General features: G+C 32.6%; 1 protein-coding gene and 1 pseudogene across 1 annotated transcript; both read left to right on the top strand.

Annotated features, from left to right (window-relative positions):
* Positions 1-6358: 6358 nt before the first annotated feature.
* Positions 6359-8743, top strand: LOC142173438 (uncharacterized; annotated as a pseudogene).
* Positions 8744-13540: 4797 nt separating this feature from the next.
* LOC107827231 (peroxidase 44) lies at positions 13541-19745 on the top strand. The gene is made up of 2 exons (XM_016654329.2): positions 13541-13836; positions 18749-19745. The coding sequence occupies exons 1-2, from the start codon at positions 13645-13647 to the stop codon at positions 19508-19510; spliced, it is 954 nt and encodes a 317-aa protein (XP_016509815.1). The 5' UTR covers positions 13541-13644; the 3' UTR covers positions 19511-19745.
* The last annotated feature ends 298 nt before the right edge of the window (positions 19746-20043 follow it).

Raw genomic sequence — 20043 nt, 5'->3', positions numbered from 1 at the left:
ATGTAAAGGTGTTCCTTTTGAGTATATGTTGCTTATGAGGCCACGACTAGTATTGTTATGAGTTTTGTTACTTCGTTGGGTTGTGCATATGTTTGTAAGATGTGTTTCTAGGGCTCTCTGACAGGTGGATAGGCCTAGTTACAAAGGAAACTCTGACGAAAGTTTTGGAAATTTGGGGAGTTAGTTCAATTTGGGGCTGCTGGTGTGTGGTATGATAACCGAGCTGCATAAGTTGCTAATAGTGGACCTTGATCCTCATTCGAGGATGAATGATCTTAAGTTGGGGAGGATGTAAGGCCCCGTAAAATATTTCCTAAAAACTCGGATTTCTAGGAAGGTAAAGTAGGCATAGAGGTTAATAATAGTAGAAATTCTTCGCGGCGAGCAAGCTCGCCGTGGTTAGAACTTTTTGGATTGAACAGTGCGCTGGGGAGTTAAAGAGAATGTTGGGTCAGCTTTCTGGGCCATTTTGGTGTCAAATTTAGCGACCATTATGCGACCGTATAATCACTTCACGGGCCGCACTCTTATCGCATATCCCGCTTTGGTATTTTTCGTAGGGAGGTTCTGCGGTGCACTATGCGACCGCAAAACCATTCTGTGGGACATTATGCGACCGTACAACAGGTCTGCGGGCCGCATAGTGACCGCAGACCCAGACAGATTTTTGGCCAGTTTTGGACACCAATTATGCGGCCGATATGCGGTCCGCATATCGAGTATGCGATCACATATGCGACCGCAGAACCTGTTCTGGAGCGTCATTTTTTGGATTTTTAAACCCGACCCTATTCCGTTAAAACGCCTACTTTGGACCATTTGAGCTTATTTTCTGATATTTTTAGAGTGAGAGAAAGGGTCCTAGAGGGAGGAAGTGATTTTCATCAAATTGCTCTTTAATTCTCACTTAAAACCTTGAAGATTATCAAGATAGGCACCTAGGTCTTCTTCCTAAGAGGTAAGATTCTATCACCCAAACTCTTAATTTCAAAATGTAACTAGAATGGGCCATTAGTAAGGTAATTCATGGGGATGGGAGTGCTTACTTTGCATGCATGTGTTCCTAAGGTATGTGGGGAGGTTGTGAGTTAAATATAAAAAATAATGGGGTGTGGGTTGGTAAAGTCTTTCATGAAAGGGCCATGGAACCGTAATGCACACATAGTGTTTGATAGAATGCTCAAGTGAGCTAGAATTATGACCGTTTTCCTAATTTTGGGTTCCATTTTGCTATATTGTTAAAATAGATTGAAGTTGCTAATATTCTGGAAACATCTTAGAGTTTCAAGAGGAAAAAATGAGTTATGTTGGCTAAACCCCCTCTTCGTAGAATTGAATCCCACGGTATTCATGCAATTGATGTAAGTCCCAAACTGGACATCCTAGAAATTGCTATCCTGAATGTGCTTGCTTTGCAAATATATGTGTAATATGTATTCCCATGCTTTCATCATGTTATCTCGTCATCTGAGGAAATGTTCAAGACTTAGAATATGTGCTAATATGCCTAGACTTCACGTCAAATTCGATTAAAGACTGATATGCCAAATTGTGTGAAAAAACCTCTATGTGCCTTAAATTCCCAAATTGCTCACATGTGAAATCAAGAGTCTTGAATGAAAACCGTGTTGTTATTGATGATATTAATAATAATGTTGGATTAGGAAAAGAACTTGAATTATGAAATAAGGCCAAGTGCCAAGAACGACTTTATTATTAAAGCCACTTGTGTCAATGCGTTGAAAAGATGGGAAAGGAATATGAAGTAAGATGATCGATTGAAATGGTTAATGTCTCGAATGAGATGGCTTAGCCGATCGGGCCGATATCAGACTCCGTGTAATAACACGGTGGTATTGTGAATGAAATAGTGAATATGGTTGATGTCTCAAATGAGATGGCTTAGCCGAGATCGGACTCCGTGTAAGAACACGGTGGTATTGTGGACTGTGGTATATTGGCATAAAAATAAAACCATCCAACCAAATAATGTGGCAATTGAATTGGAAATCAAAGTGATCTTCAACTTGATGTTAGTGTTATTTGAAGCTCATATTGCATTCTTGACTGTCTCCCCTTGTATTATTGTTCATTCATTCTATTGAGATGGTTTTTAATTATACATACTAGTACTATTCGACAGTACTAACGTCCCTCTTGTCGGGGGCGCTGCATCTTTAAATGGATGCAGGTGGTTATGTAGCAGATAGTATTAATCACAGATAGGTGTTGTATCCTCATCCCAGCGGACTCGGTGAGCCCCATTTCATTCTGGAGTCATGTAATATATCTTTTATTTATATTGTAGTACTTTTTGAGGTATAGTCGGGGCCTTGTTGCCGGCACCTTTTTTACACTCTTTTGTATCTTTAGAGGCTCTGTAGACACTGTGTGGGTTGTATACGGGTGTTGGGAATGTTCAACAAGTTATGTTGTGTTTGATCACTTGCTCCACTCAGACTACAAGAATATAAGTATTTTGAGACTGAAAGGCGAAGTATTTAATGAAACAATTTAGTATTGCATGAATGAGCTTCTTACTGTATAATTAATAAAATCATGTCTTTTCTGGATCATGGTTGAGTTGGGTAGAAAGTATCTAACAGGCTTGCTCGGCCGGGTTCACTCGGTTAAGCGCCGGTCGCGCTTCCCAAGGTTGGGGCATGACAAAAAGATCTCAAATGATCATAAGAGTGTGGTTGACCATTCAAGACCTCATATGGAGTCTTGTGGGAAATAACAGTGGAAGGGAATCTGTTAACTAAATATGTAGCTGTGAGTATACATTCACCCCAATATTTGGTAGGTAATTTGGACTAAAATAATAGGGCTCTAGCAGTTTCTAACATGTGTTTGTGTTTTCTTTCCACGGCCCCATTTTGTTGTGGAGTATGAGAACAAGTGGTTTGATGAGAAATTTCCAAAGAACTAAGAAAATCAGCATAGGAAGAATAGGATCCCAGCTCAAAAGCATCGTCTGTTCTGATGGTCTGAACAAAGCTACTGTAATGAGTAGAAACCATGGCTATAAATTCTTTAATGAGAGAAAAAGCATTGCCTTTGCATGAGAGGAGATGTGTCCAGGTGACTCTACTATAGTAATCTATAATGGTAAAAACATATTTGAAACCATTGTAGGTGGCAGTATGGTAGGGGGCCGATAGGTCAATATGAACAAGTTCAAAAGGTTTAGAGGAGTGTATAGTACTAGCAGGGAATGGACTCCTTTGTTGCCTAGCCATGGAGCAGATTGGACAAACAAAAGATTGTTTAGATAAAAATTTACAAGATCAATATGGGATAGAAATCATTTTCACAAAAGGAATATGTCTCATTCTTTGATGCCACAAAACATCATTTTTATTAATGGAAGTAGAATTACAAGAAGTAGAAAGCACTGAGCTAGCATTAACAGGGGAATAAGGAACATGACTAATAACAGAATGAAGGGAACAATCACTAGATGTTACATCAGAACAAGAAATAGAAACAGAATCAGATTTTCTGGAAGGCATATGCAAAATGTATAGACCATGCTCAAATCTACCAATTTCCAATGGCCTCTTCAAAGAAGGGCCCTGTAGGAACAAGGAAATAGTAGTGAGAATAGCATAGCAATTGAGTTGAGTGAGAAGTTAATGTATAAAAATTAAATTAAATTGAAAAGAAGGCACAATAGCACATTAGTTAAGGTGATAGTAGAAGATAGTGATAGACAACCTAGAGAAGTAACTTTTAACTTTGTATCCATTTGGCAATGTAACAAGAGAAGGTGTGACTAATAGTTGTATATTGTGAAGTAGGTGTTTGTGAGGGGTCATGTGATTAGTGGCCCCTGAATCTAAAAATACAAGAGATTGAACCTAATTTAGAAGCACTAGATGCAAATGAACCATCAATATTAAAAACAGTACTGTTTACCAAACCTGTAAAATTGGCATAAGCAGTAAATGATAATGGTGTTGAAGTAAAGGATGAAAGTTTGGCCAGCTGAAGAAGTGACAGAATATGAGCATATTACTCCTTCGAGAAACCATGTGGAGCATCACTAGCTTGTTGAGAATCATGGAGATGAGGAGTCTCAGGAGTAGCATCCATATGTACAAAAGCTTCAACTCTCTTATTCTTAGCGAACTTAAAATTTGAGGGGAATCCATGAAGCTTGTAACACTTGTCTACTGTGTGCCCAGACTTCTTGCAATACTTATAGAATAGCATGGATTTCTTAGGATCAAAATTCACCCTTTGAGAATAATTTCTGGAGTTGTTAAATTGATGGGGCCCAGTAGGAGGAGCAGGAGAATTGGCTAGGAAGGAGGTTGAATCAGGAGAGAACATGGGGGAATCAGACTTGATCTCTCTCTGTTTTCATCTCTGATCAACACAGAGTATTCCTTTGCAACTGATGGTACTAGACTCATCATGAGGATGTTGGTCCAGATAGTAAAATATGTGTCATTCAATCCAGATAAAAATTGAACAAGTTGTTGTCCCTCAATGAACTCAGGCAAAGCACCACAAGTGCATGGCCTACCAAAAGAGCAACTACCAATTTCATCCCAATAACTCTTCAACTTTGTAAAGTATGTAGCTATGTCAGAAGATCACTGTGTAGTGGTTGCTATGGCTCTTTGAATACTACAATATTGAGAGGTATTTGCAACGCCATATCGTTCTTCTAGATTATCCCAAACCTCCTTAGCAGTTTTGTAATATAACACAGTCTTGGATATCTCCTTAGATAGTGCATTCCTAATCCAAGCTTTAACCATGTTATTACACCTCTCCCAATGAGGATAAAGTGTTGAGGTAGGTGCAGGTTTGGGTAAGGAACTATTAATACTTTAGAGCTTGTTTTTAGCCGAGAGTGGGATAATCATGCTCTCCTTCCACTCTCCATACCATATCCCAGCAAAAGGAACAGAAACTAACACTGTACCCTGAGTATTAGAAGGATGAAGATATAACTGATGAAAAGGATTGAGGTTAGGGTTTGAATTTGTGTTTGAAAATACAGGTATAATAGGTGTTTCAGAATCAATAGCCATGATTATGAAATTATCATAAAGGAAAACAGCAATTCACACAAACTAGAAGATGATATACAATTATCTATCAGAATATGCAAAGTGGGCGAAGAGATGTCACCAACTATACGAGAAAACCCTAAAATCGCATCGATGTCGTAGAAGTGGAGATTTCAACCAAACTTTGCATCAGTAGAACCAATTGAAGACGAAATTGATAGCAATACTGAAAACCGCAGCTCCGATGAACAAAATTACCGAAAAAATGCAGAAATCGACGGTGCAACGAAATTGCTCCAAACCAGACATTCGTCCAATAGAAACCTAGTTACTGTCGGAATCCATCAGGTTTGCTCTGATACCATGTTAAAATCAAAGAAAAATGAGAGAGTTCACACCAATTTAACAAGATGAACCCTAGAATGTTCAAGAGTGAGAGAGACGGCAGAGAGAAAAATATTTTCCCATTTTTTCTAGACATGGGCGGCCCGTCCATAAAGCGGGTAAAGCAATTGCTTTAGGCCCCACATTTATGGGGGCCCCATTTTTTGGTTATATCTATATTATGTATATAAATAAAAAAAAATATAAAATAAAACGGAAATTTTGAACACAAATTTGAGATAGTGGATCACAAGTCCACAACTTTCTCAAACAAAATTTTGTTGAGCAAAGTGAAGACAAGTAGACAACGTGTGCACTGTGCACTAATAGCTATGCCACTATATTATATTTTATACTTTGTTCTTACTCACAAAACTTTGTTGAGCAAAGTGAAGATAAGTAGACAACGTGTGCACTGTGCACTAATAGCTATGCCACTATATTATATTTTATACTTTGTTCTTACTCCATTCTTCAACATTTCAACTTCAATAGCCAACATTATCGTGGAGCTGCTGAAGTGAGGACAACGTGACTAACTGACTTTGTCGAGCAAAGTGAAGAACACTATACCACTATCTTATATTTTTATACTTTGTTCTTCAATTAATCACACTTCATTCTTCAATAGCCAAAGATCAAAGCTTTATTGTAGATCTTCACACTTCAGAGTTCAGTGTATTGATTCAAGAAATAGTGGAGTATTTTTGTTTGTTCTATTTTCATGATTCAAGTCTTACAACAAGCATACTCGAACAGAAAATTTAATTTCATATCAAGCTATCCGTTTTTAACCAGGTTGTATTATTCTATCTTTTTATTATTTTCTCATCTAAAATTTAATATTTTGCTATTTATTCTATCTTTTTATTATTTTCTCATTTAAAATTTAATATTTTGCTATTTAGTGCATTTTTAGATTATTTATTACTTATTAGAAGATAAGTATGTCAAATAGAAAGTGTGAATCTGGTTATGAAAAACTCAAGAAAAGAAGAAGAATTCAAAATCTAATACAATCTCAAAAAGGTGCTCTTGACAAATTTTTATTGAATAATAAAAATCTTGAATTAGAAAATTTGGGAGAGTGTTCTCTAGATGAGCAAGTTAGTAATTCAATTGAGTTAGATAATTCGAAAATTAATAATATTCAAGTAGAAAAAGAACAAGTAAGTGACAAGTCGGAAATAGATCCTCAAAATAATACATTGATGCTTATGAATGAAATAAATAATTCAACTCCTATAAATATATATGATCCTAAGATCAACAATGTCTCAAGAGAGATATATGATCCTAGTCAATGGACTAATATAGATACAAAGTTGAGAGATCTATTAGTAGAAAAGGGGCCAATTAGAATAATTGACACAAATTTTCCGAATGATACATTTTCAAGACATTTTTCTACTACACATTATATTCAAAAATTGGTGAATGGTGAAAGACATGATAGAAGATGGTTAGTTTATTCTAAAGACTTAGATAAAGTATTTTATTTTTGTTGTAAGTTATTTAGTTTGAGTTCTGGAACTTGTAGTAATAAACTAGCTAGTGAAGGTAGTAATGATTGGAGAAATATTAGTACTAAACTCAAAACTCATGAAACAACAAATGAACATATTATTAACATGGCTGCATGGATTGATTTAGAAATAAGACTGCAAAAAGATAAAACAATCAATAAAGATGTTCAAGAACAAATCAATAGAGATAAAGAGCATTGGAAAAATGTATTGTCAAGAATTATTGCCGTGATCAAAACTCTTGGAAAAAATAATTTAGCATTTAGAGGAAAAAATAAAAAGATATATCAAGAGAATAATGGAAATTTTTTAAGTTTAATTGAAATGATTGTAGAATTTGACCCTGTCATGCAAGAACATATTCGACGAATTAAGCATGATGAAATTCATAGTCATTACCTTGGGCGTAGAATACAAAATGAATTGATAAACTTATTGACAAGTGAAATTTAGAATAAAATTATAGAAAAAATTATAGAAGCAAAATATTTCTCTATCATACTTGATTGCACTCCAGATACAAGTCATCAATAACAAATGTCTTTTATATTGCGGAGTGTAGATATTTCGGCAACTCCAATAAAAATTAATGAATATTTTTTAGAATTTTTAAAAGTAGATGATACAAGCAGAAAAGGTCTTTTTGAAGTTATTATAGATGAAATAAAAATATTGGACTTGATATTGATAATTTAAGAGGGTAAGGATACGATAATGGGTCAAATATGAAGGGAAAACATCAAGGAGTGCAAAAAAGACTTCTTCATGTAAATCCTAGATCATTTTATACACCATGTGGTTGTCATAATCTAAATTTGTTACTTTGTGATATGGCTAATTCTTGTACAAAAGCTATATCATTTTTTGGAGTGGTACAACGTATATATTCACTATTTTCATCTTCTACTAAGCGATGGAAAGTATTAAAGGATAGTGTACCTAGTCTAACTCTTAAATCATTGTCACAAACTCGTTGGGAAAGTCGTATTGAAAGTATTAAAGTAATAAGATTTCAAACTCCACAAATAAGAGATGCTTTATTGAAATTAGTAGAAATTAGTGATGATCCAAAAACTAAAAGTGAAGCTAATTCCTTGGTAACATATGGACTCGAAAATTTTGAATTTTTATTGGGTATGATTATTTGGTATGATATATTATTTGTTGTTAATTCAGTTAGCAAAAGTATGCATTCAAAAGACATGCATATTGATGTTGCCATATATCAATTAAAAGGTCTGATTTCTTTTTTGAACAAATATAGAGAAGAAGGATTTGTAACTGCTATGATTTCTGCCAAAGAAATTGCATTTGAAATGAATATCGAATCCGAATTTCGTAAGAAACGTGTGATATCTAGGAAGAAAAAATTTGATGAGAATGTTGATAATGAAATCTCAAAGTCTCTTGAAAATTCCTTTAGAGTTGATTACTTTTTATACATTGTAGACAAGGCTATTGTTTCACTTCAAAATAGATTTGAACAATCTGAAGCATATGAAAATATTTTTGGTTTTCTATTTAGTGGTAAAAAACTAAGATCACTAAATGATGGAAATTTAAAAACACATTGCCTTAATCTTGAATTTTTCTTAAAGCATAATAATCAATCAGATATTGATGGTTTAGATTTATTTTTTGAGTTGAAAGTATTAAGGAAAATAGTACAAGTAAAAGATAATAGTTTAATCGATATACTCAATCAAATAAAGAGACTTGATTCTTTTTCAAATGTTTATATTGCTTATAGAATAATGTTAACAATTCCAGTTATCGCTTCAGCGGAAAGAAGTTTTTCAAAATTAAAATTGATAAAATCTTACCTAAGATCAACAATGTCTCAAGAGAGATTATATGGGTTAGCTATATTGTCAATTGAGAAAGACTTATTAGGAGAAATTGATTATAAGAAAATTATTAGTAACTTTGCATCTAAAAAAGGTAGAAAAATTGACTTCAAATAATAATTAAAAAAATTAAAATATTAAGGCCCCTCATTAAAATTTGGCTTTAGGCCCCAAAATACGTCGGGCCGCCCCTGTTTCTAGAGACTGCTAATTACAATACATTTAACTATTTATAGTTTCGGATCAACTGAGATATACCCAAGTCCCAGACTCTCTTCTGTACATGTTAATACAGCAAATAAATAATTGAGCCTTATAACATGAGCTTGTACAAGAGAATGAAATCAATACTAAGTTGGGCCTTCATGTGGTCTAACAGTGGTCCTAATTCCCAAAGACAAAATAATACTATAATGTATGTCTTCAAACTACAGTATGATATTGACTGCAACAGTACTAGCTAGTATAGAAGTTTGTCTTTTGTCCCTACTTGCGCACATATACATTTGTATTTATTTGTTTTGTTATTTGAATGTATGTGTATACCACATGTGTAAATTATCAGAAAGCTATTTTAATGGGTGAATGGAGGAGGAAGTCTCCAGTGTGCCTCACAGGCTCATAGATGATGCCAAAAAAGCCGCGTGAAGAAAGTGACGGCCATTTTTCAGATCCCATCCACCTACTTTGCCTTGTGACTATCGGCTGTCTTATTGGAAAGGAATCCTATAAAATTTTACACTTCATTCTGTGAGCTTGGTTGCTTTTCTTGATAATATCATCCATCGCATCATTCGGGAAATAACAAACTGTATCTTATACTTGTAGTCTTTTTTGCCAATTTTTTGAAAGGTCAAAAACACTTTATATAGCACGAATTATATAAGCGGCTCTCCGAAATCACTTTTTGCAAAAAGCACCTTTGATTTTTTTAAAAAAATTACTTTTCAGAAAAAGTTAACTTCGACAGCTTGGCCAAACAGGCTTATCTTCTTTTCTTTTTTCTGAATTCAACATGTCTCGTTGCTCGGCATAGCACAGTGTAGCTATCCTTTTAATTTAAATATGATAGAAATCTTTACTTTATTAGGTTACACGTGGATATGATATGGCTTACCAAATATTTTGGCTTATTAGAGTCAAGGGGGAGAATCGTAATAGATAAGAAAAATCATAAGGAACATCCACGGAATTCTGAGTAAACCTTGTAGATTGAAAGATAGTAAACCAATCTACATATCATGGGATCCCTCACATGCATCTTTCTAGAGTATTAGATTAATAACGTACTAGTGAATTTGTATGATCGTATAGCCCATATACGAACTCAGTAAATTTATCCCATCGTAATTTACTCCACTAGAAATAGAGGACATCAACTTCATGTATACATAGACACACACACAAAATTAACTTAATAGATTGATTAAATTATAACTAAATACGAATACTTTCTTCGGTTAACTCCATCACTATCGATGCCACGAACTCTACCTCAACAACCGACAATATGAAACTAAATGATATATACTTTGCATATAAAACTATTTACAAACAAACAAACTTAAATATATATAAAAAACTGTATTGTTATCCATCGTTCAATCAACCATATCTGGTCCAATAAATTGAGATCTGTTGATTAAAATAACAATAACAATAATCATGACAATAACAATAAGAATGACAATAACAATAATCATGAGAATAATAATAATAATAGTAATAATAATAATAATAATAATAGTAATAATAATAATAGTAATAATAATAGTAATAATAGTAATAATAATAATAATAGTAATAATAATAATAATAATAATAGTAATAATAATAATAATAATAATAATAATAATAGTAGTAATAATAATAGTAATAATAGTAATAATAATAATAATAATAATAATAATAATTGCATCTGTTGATTAAAATAACAATAACAATAATCATGACAATAACAATAATTATGATAATAATAATAATAATAATAATAATAATAATAATAATATTATTATTATTATTATTATTATTATCATTATTATTATTATTCTCATGATTATTGTTATTGTCATTCTTATTGTTATTGTCATGATTATTGTTATTGTTATTTTAATATCTTCACCTAGTCTCTTCAGAGAACTTTAAAATTATCAAAAACTTACTCAAAAGAATTAAAAAATAAAAGCAAGAACAACAATACCTACATGTGAATTTAAGCTCGGCTAACAGTGAGTAGAACATGAAACTCAACAGAGAGCAAAATGCTTCTCTTCCTATGTTTCGGTTTAATGTACAAATTGCTAATGAAAATACTGAAAAGAAGAAAAGGCACGGTAAATCGAGAAGAGTTGATATACTGTATTTTGAGACTTTTGGGCTTTTAAAAATAAGATAAATTAAAAATGAGAGATACAAGAGAACAAAGAAAAAAATAGGTATTATAGTCTAAGAGAGGTGTCACACCTCCTCCCCTGAAAATTATGGGAGAAAGTTTGTGTTGGCCGAGTGAAGTTTGTTTTGATGATTGACAAAGGAACTCAAACATGAACCAGGTCCATACACAGTGTATACAGATACGGGCAGATTCAAGCACAAGGCATGAACGCGAAGAAGATAAGTTTAAGTGGTTATATCTGATATCTCCTGAACGAAAATGTTGCATAAGTGATAAGGAGAAGGACTCCTTACTCGAGAGAACTCTATCCTAGATAAGGGAGGAGTTATAAGTTGAAGATAATTAGCTAGAACTCTTCCACTAAGGAAGAGTATAGCATTGGAACTCTAGTTATTTTCTTTTCAACTAACTCTATAAATTGCAGGAGGTTCTCATTTTATAGGGACGCACAAACGCTGAAGTTAAACGTGAGTATTGAGAGCAAAATAGCAAGATATTTTGCAAGCAACTCTTGTGTGATTCAAGTGTGCGAACCTGAAGCTACATTAACTAAATAGAAGAACTAGTTCCAAGTGTCTGTCTTTTATTCTATTTCATTGTAGTATGTGTTTCAAGTTGTACCTTTCAGCTTTATCTAGAAGCAATTGTATTAGGTACTTTGAGTATTGTATTCAAGTTAGAGTTAACTTAAAGTTGTCGCAACAATTAGAGGTTGGTTGCCACAACAGGATTAGAGGTAATCCTTAGGTTTACGAAGAGTTTATTTGTAAATATTATTTTGGCTCAGTGATTTAGTGAAGTGTTGAGGAAAATCTTACTGAGTAGTAGGTCATAATTTTTTCATCTTTTGAGTTGGGTATTTTTCACGTAAAAATACTTGTGTTCTTTACTTTCCATATTTACTATTTCCGCAACAGTAGTATAAGGAACACATAGAAGAACTAGGTTCTTCTATAATTTTTGCACGCGAAAAAATGAATACCACACAAATCATCCCTCTTGTATGGCATTGAAGTATAAAATATCAGTTTGCAACCAGAGGAGATAGTACATTAATGGATGCCAATAGACCAATAAATAAACAACTATAAGAGAATAAAAAGAGTTGATTAATTGTATTTAGAGATTTTTGAGTTTTCTAAAATGAAATGAAAAATGAGGAAGAAAAAGAAAAAATATAAAATGGGAAAAAATAAATATGTATTCTGGTCTTAGAAGTCTATCTCTCTTGTGGGGAGAGCGGTTGAGAAATATTCTATAAAAGCATATATAGCTTGACAAAGAAGAAGATACACATCAATTTAAAAGTAAAAGAATTTCCAGCTAGCAGGCTTAAAAAGATGTTTGCATTATTTATGGGGGCGTCATTTCCACAAATATACAACCGTAAAATAATCACCGCTCTAATCATCGTCCTAAAATAGGTGAAGTTGTGGTTATTATTTAAATTCTCAAACTCATTAAATTACTATTTTCTCTGTTCTAATTTATGTGTTAGTATTACTATTTGGATAGTTTACGAGATGGTTCTTTGATCATATTTTTTTAGAATATTTTATAAATATTTTAAATTATAAATTATTATGACTTATAATATATTTTATATGTTTTTCAAATATGTAAATTTTATTTTCAAAAATTTAAAGAATCTCTGTCTAATTTCACGATCAAAATTAAGAATTTTAACCTTCATACTTCAAGCGGTGCCACGTAAAGTGAAATGGAGAGAGTATAACATGTGTACAGTAAAAGAAAATCAGCAAGGGATCGTTTGGTATAATGTATAAAAATAATACTGAATAAGGTGTATTAGTACTGCAGAGATTAGTAATGCAGGGGTTAGTAATGCATGGGTTAGTCATGCAGAGATTATTTCTTATCCACGTTTGGTGTGGTGTATTAAAAATTAAAATGCATTGCATAATTTTAAAGAAAATTAGTCATTTACTAAAATGCCCTACATATTCTTTAGGTTTAAGGGACTTTAAGGATAAATTTATTTTTGACCATGCTAATGCATGTATTAATAGCCTTGGTATTTCTAATATCATGGTTTATTATGCATTAGTTACGCATAGAATAATACCAACTAGATTGTATAACTAAGACTTGCTTTAGTAATACATAAATTGAAAAAATTACTAAACAAGGAAAATTAGTAATACGAACGGCTAATGCATGCATTATTACCGCCCTAAGAGGTTACGTAAGAAGCCACTTGGATGCATTTAGCCGTTTGTGCATTAACGCGTATGAGAATGTGAACCGAAAGACATGCCCACTTGGTGTTCGTTGACGATGCATGTGGCCAGCGTCAGAATCCCTTTCTCCTGCACCTATATATATTGCTTGAATGGCTTTGATCTGCTTCATCACTAGCTAGTAGGGAAAGCCCAGAATACACTGTACAAACTATCTTCAATTTGTAGAAAACTCTCTCAGAAACATCCTTCTGTTCTGTGAAAATGATATTACCATATATATTTCTCTGTTGTGTTTTTCATTTAGTTTCAGCTCAACTTCGAGTTGGCTTTTACAATTCTACCTGTCCACAAGCTGAAACTATTGTACGACAAGCTGTGCAAAACCAGTTCAATAGCGACCGTTCCATCACTGCAGCTCTGCTTCGCATGCATTTTCATGACTGCTTTGTGAGAGTAAGTGTACTACTTGAAGTTTTACTTTTTCTTCTCTAACTACTACTCCCTCCGTTTAGAAATAAAATGAATCTTTTACTCCGTTCCAATTTATGTGAACCTGTTTGGCTAGGCACGGAGTTTAAGAAAAAATGAAAACTTTTACAATTTGTGGTCCTAAACAAGTCAAAAAGGGGCCCAAAATATTTGTGTGACTATAAAAGTTCTCGTTAAGGGTAGAATTGTAAGTTTAAGCTAAATTGTTTCCAAATTTAAAAGTGAGTCATTCTTTTTGGAACAGATCAAAAAGAAAATATGTTCACGTAAACTGGAACGAAGGGAGTACTATTTAAAAAATCAAATAAGATTTTTTTTATCATGTTTTTTGCAAATATGTTTTTAGGTTGTTAACTATTGTGAGTTATAGTACTTTTATATAGTTTCTAAATATATAACTTTTATTTCACAAACTTTAAACATATATTCGCATTTACACTAGAAATTAATTAATTTAACTTCGTACTCCGAAAAGGTTCAAACAAATCGAAACGGGGAATAGCTTTCTTGATCAAATATACTCGCACACGCTTCTTTTAGCGTTCTTCTCCAACACCCACGACCATTTTTATGGGGGATTTACAGCCATACCCTATATTTGTGCCACCTTTTAACATGTACCATATTTTTAAAAACTATTGATTTGGTAGCCACCTCACAAAATATCCGTAATAATTTGACAATAAAACCTCTGACATAAGATATAAAATGATCTCCTCCTCTCCTCTCAGCAGCTTTATAAAAAAATCAGAAACTTGTCGAGATTCATCTTCAAAATCGCACTTGCATGAAGTTGTTTCACCTTGAAGCTAAAACTTCATGCTATTATAGCATGAAGTTGTTTTACATTGAAACTAAAACTTCATGCTAATGCATGCCGAAGCTATTTATCCTGCATTCTACAGTTTTGCCATGAATTTTATCCGAAACTTCAGTCTAAACATGCTGAAATTATTTAGTTTATTTGCTAAAACTTCAGACTAATTAAACATGCTGAAGTTATTTAGTTCATTTGCTAAAACTTCAGACTAAACATGCTTAAGTTATTTGGTTCATTTGCTAAAATTTTAAACTAAATATGCTTAAGTTATTTAGTTCATTTGCTAAAACTTCAGACTAAACATGGTTAAGTTATTTAGTTCATTTGCTAAAAGGTCAGACTAAACATGCTTAAATTTTTGTCTTGTAGTATGTAATTTTCTAATGAGTTTTTGCTAATGCATGTTGAAGTTATTTAGTTCATTTGCTAAAATTTCACGCAAAACATGATGAAGTTATTTAGTTCATTTGCTAAAATATCAGACTAAATATGCTGAAATTATTTAGTTCATTTGCTAAAATATCAGACTAAATATGCTGAAGTTTTTTAGTTCATTTGTTAAAACTTCAGACTAAACATGCTTAAGTTATTTAGTTTATTTGCTAAAACATCAGACTAAATATGCTGAAGTTTTTTAGTTCATTTGCTATTAGTTTTTTAGTTCATTTGCTAAAACACCAGACTAAACATGCTTAAGTTTTTGTCTTGCAATATGTATTTTTCTAAAGAGTTTTTGCTAATGCATGCTGAAGTTATTTAGTTCATTTGCTAAAATTTCATACCACAACATGCTGAAGTTTTGTAACGCAGTCTACAGTTTTGTCGTGAGTTTTATCCGAAACTTCAGTCTAAACAAGCTGAAGTTTTTTAGTTTATTTGCTAAAACTTCGGCCTAAACATGCTTAAGTTTTTGTCCTGCACTTTTTGAATAGTCTTTTATTAAAGAACGGTAAAATCATCTTTTAAAATGCTTTTAATAAAAAATGGGTACGAATGCAAATAGAAAAACAAAACGGGTATAAGTTAAAAAAGGGAGACCAAATAGGGCGCCCTATGCAATTTTCACCATTTTTATCATTTTGTGGTGGGCTCCTATATTGTCGGGTAAATTTCATCAATGGTCATTCAAGTTAAGCGTTGTAATACAAAAGTCTTTTTTTATAACACAAAAGTCATTTTAATATAGCATAGTTAACATAAATATAAAAGTGACTGGAAAATATAAATACTGATCGGCAAACTGACGTGATGCTGCCCTAATTCTCTAATTAATTTTAAACAATTAACCCAAATAGCCGCCAATCTAACCACTTAAACTAAAAATAACCGGTGGATGTATAATATATACATAATTTATGTATTATATGTGTATAGTTGTGTATAATTAATATATAATCTATGTATATAGCTAAAAAAGTAAACAATGTATATGACCGGCTAATTGTGTAAAGATCCCATTAATTTTCCAACTTGGCCCAAGATCCATTCTCCAAATGGGTTCATACAAAAAACAAGCCTACCCATTAAAGTCCATCTCTACACTTTATCCTCTCTCCTTTTCTTTGGCGATTAGTACTTTTTCACTTTCCTCTTTTAGGGGCTAGCTCTTCTATGGAATTAACTTAGAATGCACTTTAAGATTTGCAATCATTTTCTTCTTTGATAATAACTTGGTCGTTGCAGTTAGCAAGCTGTTATTATGGCAAAAATTGATGCTCATATTTGAACTTACAAACTAAATACAAAAACTGCTGCTCATATTTTAATTCATTGTCAAAATTACCCATTAACATACCAAAAGTTAACAAACTAAACATCGCTGCTCATACTTGAATTCATTGCCAAAATGTGCCCATTAAGCAGCATCAATTCAAAAATACTCCTTAATAAGCAAAGCAAATAGTAAACAGTGCGTCGCACAATTGTCAATTATAGACTGGACCAATTTTATATTTATGTTAACTAAGCTATACTAAATGACTTTTGTGTTACAAAAATAATAATTTTTGTATTAAAAAACTTGACTTAAATGATCATGGGTGAAATTTATCCCCACATTGTCTGTAGAATTTTGTGCAAGAGGTGTCGGCTTATCAGAAGTCACAACTTGGCTTTTAAGTGGTTTAGGTATCTAGTGATTTAAGGCTAAACTTCCTGTGCAAATTAATACTCCCTCCATGCCAAGAATAATATATAGTTAAAATTTTGAATATCAAATGGGTTTTTTGTTATTGTAATTTTTTCTTATGTATTTTAAAAATTTTAAATTATCAATTATTGTGATTTATAATATTTTTTATATAGTTAACAAATATATAACTTTTATTTAATAAAATTTGAAGATTTTATATTTGAATTCACGGTAAAAATTAAGAAGTTGACTCTCGAAATCTTAATTGTATCATTCATTTTGGGAGGGAGAGGTACTTATTTATGATCATGCCCAACTCTAGTCTTTAAAAGGATAAGCAGTCGCTGCAAATATAAATTCGATCGTAGAGTCTGGAGTCGAATCTCATAGAGAGCTAAGGCTTAGATACAACCGTTCAATATTATTAAGAAACACAAGTTCAAATAAATTTTTAATTATAAAGATTATAATTTTTGTTTTAAACTAATTAACTAATAAATACTAAAAATTAGTAAAATTATCCTTGTGAGGATAAAGTTTGGGAGAAGATTAAGGAGACCTAGAGTTATAATTTTCTCATTGTTGAAATCCTTCCCGCTATATCTCTTATAATTTTGCCTAAGCATTCTCTACTAGACATATTCTCTAGAATTACGTTACCTCACACTATCTTATCGTTCACTATGATTATGTCAATGTTTTTTATTCCTAAAGTCATCTTTTAGCCCACATTATTGATTTCTCACATACGTTAGAAGTGATATTGTTTAACAACTACCTAAATATGTATTCTCAAGAAATATATAATAAATAGGCATAGTCAATTGAGGGTCCTTCAATCAATAAAGATAATCATGTAGTTGAACAACTAGAGAAAATTCATCGGTAAAATTATATTAAATGTAACGAAAAGTCATCTTCCAAGAGGTTCCATCAAACCCTAGATTAGAAGTTTAGCTACTCATGTCTAGTGTGTAAAACTATAATTCTAGAATTCATAACAATGGCAATCCGAGTTGGTTGGTTCGGAAAGTCATGGGAGAGGCAGGGTAAGTAAAATAATATACTGGAAAAATAGGAGTAAAGAAGAAAAAATATAGAGTTGAATCCTTAGTCTTGATCCTAACGTGTTTTTGCCTCCAAAAGTCTTGTCTCCCTAAAAAGGTGAATTAAAATTATATTTATGCGAGGTAGGGTTGCATTGGGGTGGACTTGGCATCTCCTAATTCGGATAGGAGAAGCTGAGCTAAATCCATAATCCGTGTGTCGCGTGAACCCAAACCGCTCTCAGCTCTCTGTTTTCTTGCTCCGGCCCCGGTTTGACAAAGCGAACCCCACTTTGCAATCCGAGATTTTACTCTCCAGCATTTTTTTGTTTCTAATTTTTTTTTTCCTTTTTGATCTTTTTCTGCACAAGATCATTCATACATATAAGAAATACATAATGAACATAATTCACATCGATAAGCATGTAATCTCCCGCAATTCACACAAATGATACTCAAATATATTTAAAAATATGCATTTTCCTCATTTATAAATTTACTTTGTATTATTTTTAAACAATGTCTATGTGTGTCTATATATACATATAGTGTGCAGAAAAAATATATATTTACACATACAAAATGAAAAATATATAGTTGAGAAACAGTGACGAATATAACCCCGTACAAAACAGTACCTCTGCCTGGTTCTACACAAGTATTATTCCAGAGTTAATGCACAGAGCGCAATATCTCTTATATCCATTTTATCGTTAAAGGCACTATCACCTGGAGATGGAAAATATATTTTGTCAACATCGTTTCCCATTGCTCGTAATTTTTATTATTAGAATATATTTTCTATTTATATTCAAGATATTTAATTCAAATAATTGCTTCTAATTGTGTTCGTTTACTTAACGTAAAACTGAACTTCAGGGTTGTGATGCATCCATACTCATAAAGTCAACAAAGTCTAAGCAATCGGAAAGAAACGCTGGACCAAATCAAACAGTACGAGGTTTCGAGCTTATAGATAAAATTAAGAAAAGCATAGAAACATTATGCCCATCAACCGTTTCATGCGCTGACATAATAACACTAGCAACGCGGGATGCAGTAGCGCTAGCTGGAGGTCCTAGCTATGCCATTCCAACTGGAAGGCGAGATGGCCTGGTTTCAAATGCAGCAGATGTAAACTTGCCAGGTCCATCATTTACAGTTCCACAAGCCCTCCAATCGTTCACAAACAAAGGGCTGTCCTTAAATGATATGGTGACCCTATTAGGAGCTCACACTGTCGGAGTTGCACGCTGTAATTTTTTTCAAAATAGGCTTTCTCTAGTACCTGATAACACCATGGATCCTTCTTTGGCTGCCCAACTCTTAAAAACTTGTTCAAAAAGCACCGCAACGACATTTTTGGATCAAAATACATCTTTCACGGTTGACAACCAGTTCTTTAGACAGATCATGTTACAAAAAGGCATTCTGAAGATTGATCAAGAGCTTACCTTGGATAATTCTAGTGCTTCAATTGTTTCAGGTTTTGCTTCCAACGAGAATACCTTCAGACAGAGTTTTTCAAATGCAATAATAAAAATGGCAAGTATTGATATTCTCGTCGGACGCGCTGGAGAAATTAGAAAAAATTGTGGGGTCTTTAATCCGCCAAATCAGAAAGGTCACAAGGTTCTTTAGGAAGCATAGGTTATGATATAGGATGTTCGAAAAAGAATTTTATTTTCCAAAAAGTAGTAGGTGCATGTTTTCGCATTATTTTAAGGAACTTGTAAAATATCTAGGCATTATAATTTTGTATTATCTAGGACAATTATATATTGAGAAAAAGACACTAAGAGCTCCTTTTAAAAACTTTATGACCAAAATGCTTTCTTTTTTGAAAATAACAGAATATGTCCCTTTGAAGATTTTATTACTTGGATGCCCTTTCCCTTCCTATGACCAAGCTCCACCTAAGTTATCTCATTTTTTTTTTCTTTATTAACCTTTTTTTGTCTTTTTCTTTTTCTTTTATTTTTTCCTTTTTTTTATTTTTTAAATTTTTTCTTTCTTAAAATATTGCACTATTTTTTTATAGTTATTTTATTCTTTTTTGTTCTTTCTATTAACAATCTCTTATTTTTTTTATTTTATATTTTTGTTCTTAATTTTTATGATTTTTTTGCCACATTTATTTATTTTCTTAATTTTGTACTATGTCTTCGTCCAAA

The sequence above is a fragment of the Nicotiana tabacum genome, chromosome 19 (assembly GCF_000715075.1).
Source record: "Nicotiana tabacum cultivar K326 chromosome 19, ASM71507v2, whole genome shotgun sequence".
Classification (NCBI taxonomy): domain Eukaryota; kingdom Viridiplantae; phylum Streptophyta; class Magnoliopsida; order Solanales; family Solanaceae; genus Nicotiana; species Nicotiana tabacum.
This window is presented reverse-complemented; position numbering and strand designations above follow the sequence as displayed.

Bases quoted from the DNA above. Each gene is read 5' to 3' on its own strand.
- LOC107827231 (XM_016654329.2), top strand. From the start codon at position 13,645: ATGATATTACCATATATATTTCTCTGTTGTGTTTTTCATTTAGTTTCA. The intron at 13,837-18,748 runs GTAAGTGTACTA...ACTGAACTTCAG, and splicing joins TTCATGACTGCTTTGTGAGA to GGTTGTGATGCATCCATACT.